Source organism: Gopherus evgoodei, unplaced genomic scaffold (assembly GCF_007399415.2).
Source record: "Gopherus evgoodei ecotype Sinaloan lineage unplaced genomic scaffold, rGopEvg1_v1.p scaffold_45_arrow_ctg1, whole genome shotgun sequence".
Classification (NCBI taxonomy): Eukaryota; Metazoa; Chordata; order Testudines; family Testudinidae; genus Gopherus; species Gopherus evgoodei.
The window spans coordinates 176644-193045 of record NW_022060066.1 but is presented as its reverse complement, the minus strand read 5'-3'; the positions used below and the strand labels follow the sequence as shown (position 1 = coordinate 193045).

The window sequence follows — 16402 nt, the reverse complement described above, 5'->3', positions numbered from 1 at the left end:
GGCCCCCCAGTTCCAGGGAGCCCCTGCTACCTGGGAGCGACTCGTTTACCAGGCCCAGGAGGTATTTGGACATTGGGCCCTCAAGTCCTCCTCCACTGCAGCTCCCACTGAGCCAGGGGCTATTGCCCAACTGAGTGCCTATGCCCCTTGGATTGTATCTGATGGGGGCACATCGCCTTCTCCCCGAGCAGGAATGCTGTGTGCTACCTGTAACACCCTCAAAGTTAAACCCTTAGATTTTTCCAGCTCAGCTCAGAAGGCCGAAGCAGAAGGCGTCCTACTGGCAGCCTCTCACATTGTGGCGGCCCACCCGAAAACACGCGTGGTCCTGGGAGTGGACTCAAGCTACTGCGTGTCCATCCTGATGGGAGAAGGACGGCCCACCGCTCATGAAGAAATATGGGCACAGATTACTCAACTGGCAGCACAGTCCAAGCTGCCATGGTTTGTTACTCATTGTCCTTCACACAGGTCTGACAGTAACCCTCTTCATTCCAGCCTGGATCTACAACTCCGAGAATATAAGTGTAACATATCCCAGGTTAACATTATCTCTTGCAGTGATCCCTTCATCACCTGGCTTCATAAAGAGTGGGGGCACCTGCCTGCCCGTGCCCTACATCAGCTGTTGACTGACCGAGGGAGACGAACATCGAGCGTGTCTAGGCAGCAGTGCACCCAAGCTGTTCAAGGGTGTCTGAGCTGCCAACAGGCACGAGTCACTAACAAGCCTGTCTATGCTCATGGTGCTTATAGCCCTGAGCACTTTAGCCCAGGTAAAACCTGGCAGATGGACCTCATTGGCCCCCTCCCGGGGGCCAAACAGTATCCAAAGGGGCTTGTAATAGTTGACCTAGGGTCTCGTCAGTTAATGTGTTCTCCCCTCAGGCGATCTACTGCACCAGCTGTTTCTGTAGCCCTTCTCCAGGTAATTGCTGCCTGGGGGGCACCCGAAGAGATCCAGACCGATGGAGGGCCACCATTCACCAGTAAAGCTATAGACCAGACGGTGTCCCAGTGGAGGGTGCGTCTTCACACCCACCTGCCATATCACCCCCAAAGCAACGGAGTCGTGGAGAGACGGATCGGAATGCTGAAGACCCAGATTCGGGCCATACTTGGCACCCCTGATTACAAGGGGTGGGACCGGGTCCTGCCTCAAGCCCTCATTTCCCTTAATACAGCATACAGCCGATGGCCAGAAATTGCTCCTAAACCACGGGAACCTTGGAAACCTGCCTATAGTATTTCTCAGCCAGTGTGGGTCTCTATTCCCAATGCCCAGGGAACCTGCACTCCACTAGCAGCCACCATCATCACACCTGGCCGGTTCCCTAACACCTATCATATTCAAATAGATGGACGGGGCAAGCCTGACCTGGTCCACCACAACTGGCTTAGTGTTCAGTCATAACAGGCCCTAGATGGGCCACTTTTCTTTTATGTCTCCATAGGAATCAGTCGCCATGATTGCCGCCCCGCCTCGAGAAAACCCCCTGGTTGCCTGGTTGAGAGCCTACGCCCTACAGGAGGTCCTCATCGGGAACCTGTCAGATGTCCCCCCATCACACGATTGCGTTGCCTGTACAAGACCAAAGGCCTCAGAGGGAGGGTCCCCCTTCCTCTGGGAGTTCCTCCCCCTCATGAACCTGACTCCACAGCATCCAGCTTCAGCCTGCAACAACACAAACTGGGTTCATCGGCCTCTGTTCACGTGCAACACCACCAGCGACGACCGAAGACCCAACTCATTCGCCCCTGTTGCGGTGACAGGACCACTCCCAGCAGCCCCCTGCATCGTGTTCTTTGGCTTCTCCAATCCCACTCCGTTGGGGCAGTATCCCAATTGCACCCAATGGTTCATAGGACCTCGGCCTAACTCAAACCCCAAGAAAGGAAGCTCAAGATACCGCACTGAGTTCACCAGGTTTATTAATCATCTTTCAACAAGTACAGTGTTTAACCCCACCCAATACTTATCCACAGCTCAGACCCATGTAGAACTGAGACAGGTCAGAGCCGCCCACCTACTATGGATGGAGGTCGATATACCACCTGGCCAGAAATCCCCCCAGCGAAGCTCCATCCATGACCAGTTTTTACCCTCTTCCCCAGGACAAGTGTGGCTCTGTGGGAACAACATTGCCCGGACTGCTCTACCCGCATTCCCAAAGGGGGTATGTGCCATCGGGCAACTCGTCATAAAGGGAGGAGGGCTCTTTCACCACCGTCGCCCCTTCTTCTCCTCACCACGCAAACGACGAACAGCCACCGCATGGGAGCGACTCAAGTCAGCCACCGAGATGGTCATAGGAGGGTACATACAGTTTAACCCCCTCTCATACAGTTTAACTTTACAGCAAATCCGTGGACTGTCGCTTGGTCTGGAAGCCCTCACCAACATCACAGCAGAAGGACTTCGTCGAACCAGCGACGCCCTCACTATCCTAGCCAACTACGCCGAGCAGAACCGTCTTCTGATCCAGACCATCCTACAGAAGGACTTTTGTGTCGCCTTGGAGGACCTCGATCCTCGCTTTAAAGGACAATGTTGCCTGCGCCTTCAGCCTGGGTGGAACAATGTCTCAGCCGTGGCTGACCAACTATCCTCCCTCGCCGTCCAGATTCGTAAAGAGCGTAAGCAGTGGGATTGGTGGCAAGCTCAGTGGTCCAGCTGGGGGTTGGGGACCTGGGCTCAGTCCATCAAGCAGTGGCTTATCACTGTGGCTATTGTTCTTGTGGCCTTTCTGTTGGGGATAGCAGTGGTCAAGCAGCTAATTCATAAGGTTGTGTCAGCCCTGCCTTTGCAGGTGAGGTATTCCTCCATCCCCTTGGACAGCAGCAAACCACCACCTCCATACTACGAAGACGATGACTTGTAAAACCTTTTTTTTTCCTCTTTTTTTTTTTTTTCCTTTTTTTGGTCTTTGCATGGGACATCCCCCTCACAGCCTGTTCAGGTCGGCCAGGGGGGCATGTCAGTTACAGCTATTCCCCTATTCCATTTTGTTTCCCCAGACTCCATTTTGTTTTCTGTTCTCCTGTGGCCGCCCTTCCCTGGCTGTTAAGTTGTTTACCAGGGCCACTGCCCTTCTCAAAGGGAGGGCCCCTTAAGTTGTTTAACAAGAGCCATTGCCCTTCTCAAAGGGATGGCCACTTGTGCTGCATGCTAAGTGGGACCACTGCCCTTTTCAAAGGGTTAGTCCTGTTATCACCTCGTTGAACCTGGGCTTGGTGTAGGGTAGGCAATGTCCAGAGCTGCAAGGCCTATTGTGGTTTTAAGATCCTGGGCATGAGTCATAGTCTCATGTGCTCTTGAGTCACCTATTGCACAGGACTATGTCCAGGCATGTCTCTGGGCTTACCTTCAGTTTTTCCCCTGTGCCCCCTCCCCTGTGACAGAGGGAGCCTATCAGGATCACTGGTGGGAAACTGCCCAAGTTTGCCTTTAAAACCAGACATTTTTGAAACACACCTCAGAAAGGTTCCTGCATTGCTGCCTGGTCTGATCAGCCAGGGGTTCTGGGGGGTCCTTTCTCCGCTCTCGTTTTATTTTTGAGCGTACCCCCGTTTTTGAAAACCCCCCCCCACGAAAAACGAATTGCTACCTGAGAGATCTCCTGATTATTGAGACTGTACCGAACCCTCCTTGCCTCTTCTGATGTTGCTGCTGCTTCTGCCTTTGCTGCTGCCTTGGGGACTGGTAAGAATCCCTCTGTAAAACTTTCTATACTTTTATTTTATTATTTTAGCTGCTGGCTCTGTTTCTCCAGCACACAGACTCAAGCTAAACCTTGGTCTGTGTCTTAAAACCTCTCTTAAACTACAGAGCTCTTTGCCACTGCTAAGCTCTGCTCCTGTGGGCTTTGCCTTGGGGCTCTCTGCTTTCAGCTGTATCCACCGCTGTAGCTACCATCCCTTGGCTTCCTTTGGAGCTGGGTCCTGGATACATACCACTCTGCCCTCTGTAACCTCCCCATAGCATAAGGTGCACCATAGGTCTTGTTTTTTTTAATAAGTCATAGTTTGTTAAGATTGTAGAGCTTGTAAGTTTCTGTGATATTTGTTGTGTTGCCTAATTGTTGGTTAAGATAAGTTTAGAAAATCATTGCCTGGTTGTATTCTGTAGCTGCTTGTCATTTTATATAAGTTTGATTAAGTTAGGGGATAGATAAGGTTTTTACTATTTAAATTTGTCTTCCCACTGCCCCAATTCCCCCCCCCCCCCCCGAGCTCCCCAGTCACTTATTGCAGTCTCTCTGCTGTTTAAACTTGCAGCCTGTCTGCTCTCTGTGTCTCCCTGAGTTTAAATCTCCCTCTGTAGCGCCTCTATCTTTGGTTTCTGCTCCACCACGTGCTCCTCTTCCCCCATCCCCTAACCTCATTCCTCTACCACTGCCTCTCTCTCTTTCTCTCTCTTTTATTCCCTTCCCCCACGTGTTCACCCCGCTCCTACTGCTGCCAAACCTCAATTGTATTACTGAAGTCTAGCATAAAACCCCATTGGTTACCCTTTTTCTCTCTCACACACCTCACATTTATATTTACACCACTGTGACACATTTTTACCTAAAGTTGTTGGTTATTTAACACATTTTACCCATAACTGTTAGTTGGTTATGTGCTGCTGTGACACACCCTTTACCTAGAAATTGTTAGCTACCTGTTACATTTATACTTCAGTGTTAGTTGGTTACCAACTGTATTGTACCCAACTGTATTGTACCCCACTGTATTGTACCCCACTATTGAAACCCCCTATACTATACTAAAAGAACTCCCTCCCCAATTGCCTACCTTAACAAACCCCATACCCCTCACTATTAAACTTTCCCTGTCTTTGCATTTTCTTAATAAAGTTTATTTTGCACCCCACCTGTGTGGTAATTGCTCCCCAAGATCCCATATACCTGCAGGCAGGGACAAGATTCACGGAGGTTGCTTCTGTGTATCTCTCCAGGAGCACCTGGAGGGGGGAAGGGAAAAGATTTATTTCCCTTTGTTGTAAGACTCAAGGGTTTGGGTGTTGGGGTCCCCAGGGAAAGGTTTCAGGGGGACCAGAGTGCCCCAAAACACTCTAATTTTTTGGGTGGTGGCAGCAGTACCAGGTCCAAGCTGGTAACTAAGCTTGGAGGTTTTTCATGCTAACCCCCATATTTTGGACACTAAGGTCCAAATCTGGGACTAGAGTTATGACACCCCTTCTTCATTTTCCAACTCTGCAAACCTGTTCCTGAGTTCTATTTCTCCTTCACTGGCCCGTCTTTTCCTCTGCCTGTTTCTCTTAGTCATGTGCTTCCACCGTCCACTTTCCTCACCCAGCAGTCTCTCCTCTGAATTCTTTGGTCCTGCTTCCATCTGCACGTCTGAGCTTATCCCTTCAGCCCCCTCGTGTCTGTGCTCCATCATCTGCTCAACCCCCCTTCTAAACTCAACCAGAGTTTCCACCTGCATCTCCAGGCTTTGGATCTTTTCTTCCATCAGTTCTATCAGGCGGCACTTCATGCAGACAAAACTCTTCTCAGGTACCCCCTCCAGGATCATGTACGTGCCACAGCTTCCACATCCAGTCATCCTCATTGTGTCTTTCACTGCTACCTCTGTATCAGTCATAGCCTTCCCACCTAAAGCCTGGTAGTCCACGGAACACAATGCAACACAACCCCCCAGCAGGCACCAGATCACCCCCTAATCCCTTAACTAGCCTGTCAGTTCCTCTGTCCTAGTCTCTCCTGCAACCTCCAACAGAACTCCCTCTGAAACTCCCCTGTTTACAGCTCTGTTTGCTGGCTCCTGTGCCGCTGCAGCTGTCTGATTCTGGTCTCATTGTCCTGAGTTCAATCAGAAATCAATTGATCTCATTCTATTCTCATGCATTGCAGTGTAAATCATGAGTCCTATTTTACTGTCGCTCACTGCAATTTAAATCAGGAGTTGCTCCATTGAATTCAGTGGATACTAACTAATCTCCTCTCACTTACCAAAGCATAAATCAGGAGTATCTCTACAGTGGAATCAGGCTCAATGCTAGCAAGAATAATAGGGTTCAGATTTTTCTGGATGTGATAGAAGATGGATTTCTTCACCAAGTAGTTGAAGAATCAAGAAGAGGGGATGCCATTTTAGATTTGGTTTTGGTGAGTAGTGAGGACCTCATAGAAGAAATGGTTGTAGAGGACAACCCTGGTTCGAGTGATCATGAGCTAATTCAGTTCAAACTAGATGGAAGGATAAACAAAAATAGATCTGGGACTAGGGTTTTTGACTTCTCGAGGGCTAACTTTAAAGAATTAAGGAAATTATTTAGGAAGTGGATTGGACTGAAGAACTTGTGGATCTAAACGCGGAGAAGGCCTTGAATTACTTTAAGTCAAAGCTGCAGAAACTATCGGAAGCCTGCATCCCAAGAAAGATGAAAAAAACCATAGGCAGGAGTTGTAGACCAAGCTGGATGAGCAAGCATCTCAGAGAGGTGATTAAGAAAAAGCAGAAAGCCTACAAGGAGTGGAAGAAGGGTGGGATTAGCAAGGAAAGCTACCTTAGTGAGGTCAGAACATGTAGGGATAAAGTGAGAAAGGCTAAAAGCCAAGTAGAGTTGGACCTTGCAAAGGGAATCAAAACCAATAGTAAAAGGTTCTATAGCCATATAAATAAGAAGAAAACAAAGAAAGAAGAAGTGGGACCACTAAACACTGAGGATGGAAAGGAGGTTAAGGAAAGCCTAGGCATGGCCCAATATCTAAATAAGTACTTTGCCTCAGTCTTTAATAAGACTAATGAGGAGCTTAGGGATAATGGAAGAATGACAAACGGGAATGAGGATATGGAGGTGGATATTACCACATCTGAGGCAGAAGCCAAACTTGAACAGCTTAATGGGACAAAATCGGAGGGCCCAGACAATCTTCATCCGAGAATATTAAAGGAACTGGCGTATGAAATTGCAAGCCCGTTAGAGAGAATTTTTAATGAATCGGTAAACTCAGGGGTTGTACCGTACGACTTGAGAATTGCTAACGTAGTTCCTATCTTTAAAAAAGACGGAAAAAAGTGATCCGAGTAACTATAAGCCTGTTAGTTTGACATCTTTAGTATGTAAGGTCTTGGAAAAAATTTTGAAGGAGAAAGTAGTTAAGGACATTGAGGTAAATGGTAATTGGGACAAATTACAACATGGTTTTACTAAAGGTAGATCGTGCCAAACCAACCTGATCTCCTTCTTTGAGAAGGTGACAGATTATTTAGACAAAGGAAATGCGGTAGACCTAATTTACCTCGATTTTAGTAAGGCATTTGACACGGTTCCACATGGGGAATTATTAGTTAAATTGGAAAAGATGGGGATCAATATGAAAATTGAAAGGTGGATAAGGAACTGGTTAAAGGGGAGAATACAACGGGTAGTGCTGAAGGCTGAACAGTCAGGCTGGAAGGAGGTTACTAGTGGAGTACCTCAAGGATCGGTTTTGGGACCAATCTTATTTAACCTTTTTATTACTGACCTTGGCACAAAAAGCGGGAATGTGCTAATAAAGTTTGCAGATGACACAAAGCTGGGGGGTATTGCTAACATGGAGAAGGACCGGGATATCATACAGGAAGATCTGGATGATCTTGTAAACTGGAGTAATAATAATAGGATGAAATTTAATAGTGAAAAGTGCAAGGTCATGCACTTAGGGATTAATAATAAGAATTTTAGATATACATTGGGGATGCATCAGTTGGAAGCAACAGAGGAGGAGAAGGACCTTGGAGTATTGGTTGATCGCAGGATGACTATGAGCCGCCAATGTGATATGGCCGTTAAAAAAGATAATGCAGTTTTAGGATGCATCAGGCGAGGTATTTCCATCAAAGATAAGGAGGTGTTAGTACCGTTATATAAGGCACTGGTGAGACCTCACCTGGAATACTGTGTGCAGTTCTGGTCTCCCATGTTTAAGAAGGATGAATTCAAACTGGAACAGGTTCAGAGATGGGCTACTAGGATGAGCTGAGGAATGGAAAACCTGTCATATGAAATGAGACTCAAAGAGCTTGGCTTGTTTAGTCTAGCCAGAAGAAGGCTGAGGGAGGATATGCTTGCTCTTTATAAATATATCAGAGGGATTAATATTAGGGAGGGAAAGGAATTATTTAAGCTTAGTACCAGTGTAGACACAAGAACAAATGGGTATAAACTGGACACTAGGAAGTTTAGACTTGAAATTAGATGAAGGTTTCTAACCATTAGAGGAGTGAAGTTCTGGAACAGCCTTCTGAGAGGAGTAATGGGGGCAAAAGACATATCTGGCTTTAAGACTAAGCTTGATAAGTTTATGGAAGGGATGGTATGATGGTATAGCTTAATTTTGGCAATTGATCTTTGATTATCAGTAGATAAGTATGCCATGTGGGTGGTGATGGGATGTTGGATGGATGGGATCTGAGTTACTGCAGAGAATTCTTTCCTGGGTGCTGGCTGGTGAGTCTTGCCCACACGCTCAGGGTTTAGCTGATTGCCATATTTGGGGTCGGGAAGGAATTTTCCTCCAGGGCAGATTGGCAGAGGCCCCGGAGGTTTTTCGCCTTCCCCTGCAGCGTGAGGCATGGGTCACTTGCTGGTGGATTCTCTGCAGCTTGAGGTCTTCAAACCGCAATTTGAGGACTTCAGTAACTTGGACATAGGTTAGGGGTTTGTTATAGAAGTGGATGGGTAGGGTTCTGTGGCCTGCTTTGTGCAGGAGGTCAGACTAGATGATCACATTGGTCCCTTTTGACCTTAAAGTCTATGAGTCTATGAGTCTATGAGGTCTAGTGACTTCAAAGGAGTTACTCCTGATTTACTCTTGAGTGAGTGAGAGGAGAATCAAACCCCATTAACTCCAGTTGAGTTATCCCTGATTTAAAGCAGAATATAAAAAATGATAGAGAATCACCCTCACTGACTTCTGTGGAGTTACTTCTGGTTCACACCAATATGTCTGAGAGAAGAATTTAGCTATACTGGTTGTTTCTACAGGGACTAGGGTTAAAAGATGGGTGTACTTACAGAAATAAAACAATGCATTTGTTTCACACGTTGATGGTGGGTGATCAAATGTACCTAAGCAATTATAAGCATGAGTCCTATTGACTCCCAATGGTATTTGTGTTTCTAATTCACTTTGGTTGGAAAATGTCACCCAGAACAAATCTCTGTTTACTCTGGTGTAAACCTAGAGTCATTTCACTGACTACAGTGGAATTACTCTGGGCCAGTTTCTGCTACTCTTGCTAAGAGCTTGTCTACATTTGAAATGCTACTGCGATAGAGCTGCAGCACCTCATCTGTGCCACTGTAGTGTGTCAGTGTAGACATTACATACTCTGACAGGATGGTTCTCTTGTCAGAGGAAGTAATCCACTTCCTCGAGAAGTGGTAGCTAGGTTAACAGAAGAATTCTTCCATCAACACAGCACTGTGTACAAAGGGATTTAGGTCAGCTTAACTGCCCCATTCAGAGATATGAATTTTTCAAACACCTGGGCAACCCAGTCATGCTGACATAATTTTTCTAACATAGACAAGGTCTAGGGCTGAGTAGTATCATACTCCTTAAGTCAGATTGATTTCACTCTAATATAGCAGAGAGGAAAATCTGAGCTTTTTTTTTTATCAAAATTGAAAAATCTAGAGCCATAAAATAGTTGACGAATGGAGCCAAAGTCTGCACTTGGTTACTCAGGAATAAATTCAGAGTAAATTCATGGATTCATAGAGTTTCAGGTCAAAAGGGACTATTGTGATCATCTACTCTGACCTCCTGTATAGCACAGGCCAGTGAATTTCAATAAAGCTGATGAAAAATGGAATTTCCATCATATAGGAAATTCCAATAGTTCAGCCTCTGTTTTCATCCTGATTCAAGACAAAAAATTGATATGCCAAATAGTGTTTGCAGAATGACAAGATTCTGAAATGAAACATTTTGACATTGTGAACCAAAATAAAATGCTTGCTTTCTTGGAAAATTCTGCAGAAATTGTTTTTTCCCCTGTGATTTTAGATTTTGATGAAATCTTATTTTCAAAAGGGAAAATATTTCTGTCAATGATTTACAGGTTGTGTGTTATGCCTCAGCTTTTAAATAGTCTCTCTTGGAATTCCTCTATTTTTTACCAGTCCCAAGGGTTTACTTTTTACTAGAGTAGCAGCCGTGTTAGTCTGTATCTGCAAAAAGAACAGGAGTACTTGTGGCACCTTAGAGAATACCCCTGTTCTTTCTACTATAGTGAGCTCTCATGACTCTGAGACTGAGTTAGCTAGCTTTACCGCTCCCATTTCTCCCTGTGTGCTCTCAATAGCAAGTCCAATTTAGTTCAGACTCCTGGTTTGAGACTTTTGGGGGACAGTGCACCTAGGGAGTATCTGCAGTGACACCAGACAGACTTTTCAAGACTTGGTAGTATCGATTAGTCAAATGGAATACTGCACTTGAAAAACTGGTTTACTCTGGTAAAGGAAAGTTTAAATCAAAGTCCAGAGCAGCGGAATCATTTGCCTGGCTTTCCAGACATTTCTCGAGTCCATGTTTAGTCTCTGTCTCCTTGTCTTTCTCTGGCTGCGAGAGTTCTTAATACAGCCACGTGACACCTGCAGTGTTTTTGTTGCCAGTTGCTGCTTCTGTTGTGTTCACAAGTTCAACCTCACCTTGGCTTAAGCATAATGTCTGGCCATTGGGTCTTCTATTGTCTCTCCAGGAGACTCCAGGCACAGGTATACATTCCATTCAGTCCTTGATAATGTAAATGGCCCCAATCCAGATGTCATTCCTAACACTCAGCCATGTCTTATTCCCTTCTCTCCTAGGGGAAATTGACCCCTTCATTTCATGCACAGTGGATAGCAATACATGGGTGGGCAAATTCAGTCACACATATTGTTCATTACAAGCATTACAAAAATTCCTGCATTCTCCATAGTGTCATTCCAAATGTTTCAACAAGCCCTACATTTCACCCTATATTGAGTCCACAAGTTCCATCCTAGCTAGAGCATATATTTTAGAAAGGCGTCCAATCTTGATTTAAAGATTTTGTGTGGTGAATCCACCACATTCCTCAGTAATTTGTTCCAGTGCTTAATTACCCTCACTGTTAATTATTTGAACCTTATTTCCCTTCTGAATTCCGTGAAGTCCAGGAAGTTATGCTACTGTGAATCCTGAGAAGTGGATCAAGATGGTTTACTTTAAAGGCACTATTCTGCATTTACACCTGGGTAATGAGAAAGAAATTGGATCCAGTATCTATGAACACAGCAGAAGAAGGCAGAATCCAGGAGATGTGCCCTTTTGCAGCAGTGGTGAATATTTTCCTGCATGTTACTCTGTGTCGTGCTTTGTCCCCGTCACTTTTCTTTTCTCTTCTCATTTCCCTTTTAGATGTGGGTTTTTGAACCATAGACCCCTAAGAATCATTCAGACCCAGAATATGAACTTATCTTGAAACTCATAAATTGTTTTGTGGAAGGTATCTAGCAAATTGCGGGCACTGATGGAATACAACTGATAAATAATGAGCCAGACTCTGCTTTCACTTCAGCAGATTCAACTCTGCGGCTGATCCCAACATAGTGGCAGAATATGATTTTTATTTTTTTATAATTTCAACAGATAATATCAAGGTTTATTTGTAATTGTTTTTTTTTTTCAATTGAAATTTTCACAGTTGTGGGAAATTAGGGAGATAGGGTCAGACAATCATTATTTAATTACAGTTGATGTTGAGGTTCTAAAAATTTAAAGCATTTATAACTGTTAAAACACAAATTGTCAACATCACATGCCAAAATATATACGGTAAATATCCTTCAGTCAAACTCTAATAAGTTCTCAAGCAAAAGTTTTCTTTGTCTGACTATCTGTAAATTTCAGTTATTATCAATGGAAATATGTTTTTTGTCGGTTTATGTGTGTCTGGTAAAATTAACATTTACCAATGAATCTGAATCCTTCTAGGCCTTCATGCATGTGAGAGGAAAGCCAGGCACAAGAAATTCCATGTCAGTCAAAAATCAAACCTCTGTAAGGGAGTTCAGTCTGCTCGGGTTTTCTCATGTTCCTGACGTGCTGCAGGACTGGCTCTTTGTAGGGGTGGGTGCTGCTTACATGGTGATCCTACTGGGCAACAGCTTAATTATTTTCATCACGCTCATGGATGCTGCTCTCCATACCCCCATGTATTTCTTCCTGAGAAACCTCTCCTTCTTGGAGATCTGCTATGCTTCGGTCACCACTCCGAGGATGCTGGTCAACCTACTGGTGGGAAGCAAAGCCATTTCCATTCTGGGCTGTGCCGCACAGGTGTATTTCTTCCATTCCATTTCGGAGTGTTTCCTCCTTCTAGCCATGGCGTACGACCGATGCATTGCCATTTGCTGCCCCCTGCGCTACACGCTTATTATGAGCAGAAGCCTTTGCCTGCAGATGGTAGCTGTGTCCTGGGCTGCAGGCTCCCTGGTGTCCTCAGGACATATCTCTTTAGTGTTTACTTTACCCTACTGTGGGCCAAATGAAATTGACCATTTCTTCTGTGATATTCCTCCTGTGCTGAAGCTGGCCTGTGCAGATACCTACAGGAGTGAGACTGAATTGTTCATCCTCATTATTCTACTGGCCATAGTCCCCTCAATCCTGATCCTGGTATTCTACAGTCAGATCATCTCCACCATCCTGAAGATGCCCTCGACTGAAGGGAAGCACAAAGCCTTCTCCACCTGCTCCTCTCACCTTATTGTGGTGACCCTCTTCCTGGGCACAGGGGGTGTTGTTTACTTGCAGCCCAAGTCCAGCTCTTATGTGGAAAGCAACAAGCTGCTCTCCCTGCTCTACACTGTTGTGACACCAACGTTGAACCCCATTGTCCATGGCTTGAGGAATGAGAAGCTGAAAGGAGCCCTAAGGAAATCATGCAGAAAAATCTACTTCTGGGCTCGAAGGCACCTCAGAAAGTCATCAGATCCAGCTCCTCTGCACTGAGGCAGGACCAAGTAAACCTTGACCATCCTTGACAGGTGTTTGTCCAACCTGTTCTCAGAAACCTCCACTGATGGGCATTCTATAATCACCTTAGCAAGCCTATTCCAGAGTTTAACTATCCTGAGAGTTAGGAATTTTTTCCTAATATCAAATCTGAATTTCCTTTGCTGCAGATTAATCCCATCACTTCCTCTATCTTCTGTGGATATGGTGAACAATTGATCCCTGTCTTCCTTATATCAGTCACTAACATATTTGAAAACTTTTATCAGGTTTCCCCTCAGTCTTCTTTTCTCATGATGAAACATGCCTAGTTTTTTTTAACCTTTCCTCCTAGGTCAGGTTTTCTAAACCTTTGATATTTTTTGTTGTTCTCCTCTAGATTCCTTCCAATTTGGTTACATCTTTCTTAAAATGTGACATCCACAACTGAACACAATACTCCACCAAGCCTCATGAGTGCCAAGCAGAGCTCTGATGTTATCTCTAGAAGAATTTGGAATATTTTTCAACAAAATAGTTATTGATCTTACTTATTTGTTTCTCTTGGTTTGTTATGAAACATACCATGTTGTTTTATATCAAACTTTAATAATAATATTGTCGACCTTACCAAAACCTTACCTTATCTATATTTGCATTCTTAATAATAACATTGCTAGTAAATTAAAATTTTGAAATTTTTTTTGAATAAAAAGTTAATAGAAAAAACTTGTTTTGGTTTTGGTTTGCTTTTAATTCCATTTTCAATCATACAAAATGAAATTAACATGAATTGTTAAAAGTATTTTATTTTTCATTCTTCATCCACCTCTAATTATTTTCACAATATTGCAAGGATCCTATGGAATGAAAGGGAAGAAGAACAGTTTGATGATCGAAGAAGTGGAGGCCCAATGGTTGAATGTCCCACTTGAGGTGCCAGAGAAAGTCCCTGATTTTCAGAGAGTGCTGAACACCCATAATCCTTTTTCAAGTGCCAGAGTTTGGCACCCAAAACTTAATACAGCAAAAATTGCATATAGCTTTTGAAAATTTAGCTCAGGAAAACTGAAGACGACTTTAGTTCTACCACTGACTTCCTGTTTGAGCTCAAGCAAGTCATTTGGGCAGACTGTTAAAGGCACCTAATAGGATTTCCCAGTTACACTTGTGACACACCCTGATCACTGGGGTACAGGAGTCTGGTAGAAGGCAAATATATTGGCCACTGGATGAATAGTTTTCTGTTCCCTGAGTGACCAGAACAGGGTGCTGCCCTAGAGCAATCAGGAACCAATTAAGACAGGCAAGCTAATTAAGACACCTGGAGCCAATTAATTGGAATAACAGAGACTTGGTGGGATAACTCACATGACTGGAGTACTGTCATGGATGGATATAAACTGTTCAGAAAGCACAGGCAGGGCAGAAAAGGTGGGGGAGTTGCATTATATGTAAGAGAGGAGTGAGTGCTCAGAGCTCTGGTATGAAACTGCAGAAAAACCTGAGAGTCTCTGGAGTAAGTTTATAAGTGAAAGGTGTAAGGTGATTGGTATTGATTAAAATTACATTTCTATCTTTAATCTCCTTTGGAAGAGTTTCACTCACTCATATTCTCTTCAGTCCAGACAGAAAAAGAAAGTTTGGGTGATGCACATTGTTGTCCAAAGGAAGTGGGAATTACTTTCCCATGTTTGTCATGATGATACCAGCTGAAATCCTGAGTTAGAAATATAAGGACATTGGCATTTATTCTGCTTTTCATAATGATACAACTGCAGGGTTAGGTCTAAGTACACTACACTGTTTGACACTTCATGCCAACTGCATGACATTCAGTTTACTTAAATCACTTCACATATTTTTGTGAAAGAAAGAAAGAAAATCTAAACAGCAGTAAAATAATAGGAAGGAGAAATGATCTGACGTTTAATATTAATTCATGAATACTATATCATGTTTATACTACTATGGTGCCCAGAGACCAGGTTCTTTGTGCTACATGTGTACAAACCATTCCCCACACAGATTATAATCTCAGAAGATAAGTGACATACAATAAGTACAAGGAGAGGGATGCAATCCTATTTATAGAACTTTTATATAACCCTGTATATTTGCAATTAAAAATTTTCTGAAATAAAGTCCTAAAAACCTCTCAAACTGGCTATCATGAATTACCTGGGTTTCCATCGGCACAGCACTGTCGGAGAAAAACTCAGTTCTCGCTTTTAGTTTGGGTGCAGCAAAATCAAATACTTTATTATTTCTCAAGCAATATTAATTGAGGGAGGGAGTGCCCTAGGACACTGGGTTGCCCCAGTTTCGGACAGGTCTCTCCACAGGTAAACAATTACAGCAAGCATTTATACCTTTGTTACAGACAATAGCAAGCAATATAACAGATAATGATGAGCAACAGATGCATTTTGTTTATGCATAGGCTATCCTGCTATCTTATTTTTCTCAGCTTCTGGGCGCCAGCCTACGTATTTAATTATCAGTGCAAGGTCGTAATAACTTCTCACACAGTTCTTTTCTGCTCGCCTCACACAATCCTCGCTTCTACAAGTCTCACGTCATTAGGGTTACAGCTGGCCTTACTCTTGTTAACAAACTGACATGCATTAAGATCCCCTACAAATCCTTGTCAATTCTTTCCCTTCTTCCACAGCAGAAAAGCTATGTCTTGAGAAAGGTCCTTGTTCAAATGCCCTTAAATGCTACATATTTTCCAGTTGTATTTTAAATGCTGTGGAGTGAGGAGCTGGAGTAGTCATTTGCTGTGGGGGTTGCATATAGGGATACAAAGGGTTGGAAATGATGTTTTAAGGTTAACGTAAAGGTATAATAAGGTCCAGGGGGAAAGAAGAAGAAGTGAGAATCAGCTTATCTGAGTTTAAAATCTGTGTTTCTATGTGGAAGTGAATGTCCCTTTGTTACAGTTTTAATGGAAAAATTAAGGTAATTTAAGATAAATTTCCTTCCTTTTAATTACTCTCCATATGAGGTGTGACTTTTTTCTCAGTCATAAATGTGTGAACGAAGCATCGTTTTACTAAAGTTAATGGAGTGACGATGGTATAAAGTAGTATCAGGACTAGAATCTTTATGTTGACTTTAATCATCATTAATTGTTTGGGATCAAGAATGACAACCCCAAATCATCTCATGCCCCTTGAATTCTGTGGCAGTTCTGAATGGTCAAAACCTCAGAAGAAACAAGCACTACATTGATTTGGTGTCACTAATAGGGATTGTTCTTCGTTGGCTTTTTCCAAAGTCCAAATAAGTCAATTAAATGACCCTCTTGAGCTTTGGATCTGGCCCCTTCTACGATTGGAATAACCGTCTATAGAAGCAGCTGTCCATTCTGTCAGATGTTTGTTTCTGTTAAATATTCCCATGAGGCGCCT

At 43.8% G+C, this 16402-nt stretch overlaps 1 protein-coding gene across 1 annotated transcript; it reads left to right on the top strand.

The window, feature by feature from the left end:
• The first annotated feature begins 12134 nt into the window (after positions 1-12134).
• Positions 12135-13004, top strand: LOC115642723 (olfactory receptor 10A7-like). The gene has a single exon (XM_030546443.1). It carries the CDS (start codon positions 12135-12137, stop codon positions 13002-13004), a length of 870 nt encoding a protein of 289 aa, XP_030402303.1.
• The last annotated feature ends 3398 nt before the right edge of the window (positions 13005-16402 follow it).

Excerpts from the sequence above, each read along its gene's own strand:
- LOC115642723 (XM_030546443.1), top strand. The coding sequence starts at position 12,135 with ATGGTGATCCTACTGGGCAACAGCTTAATTATTTTCATCACGCTCATG.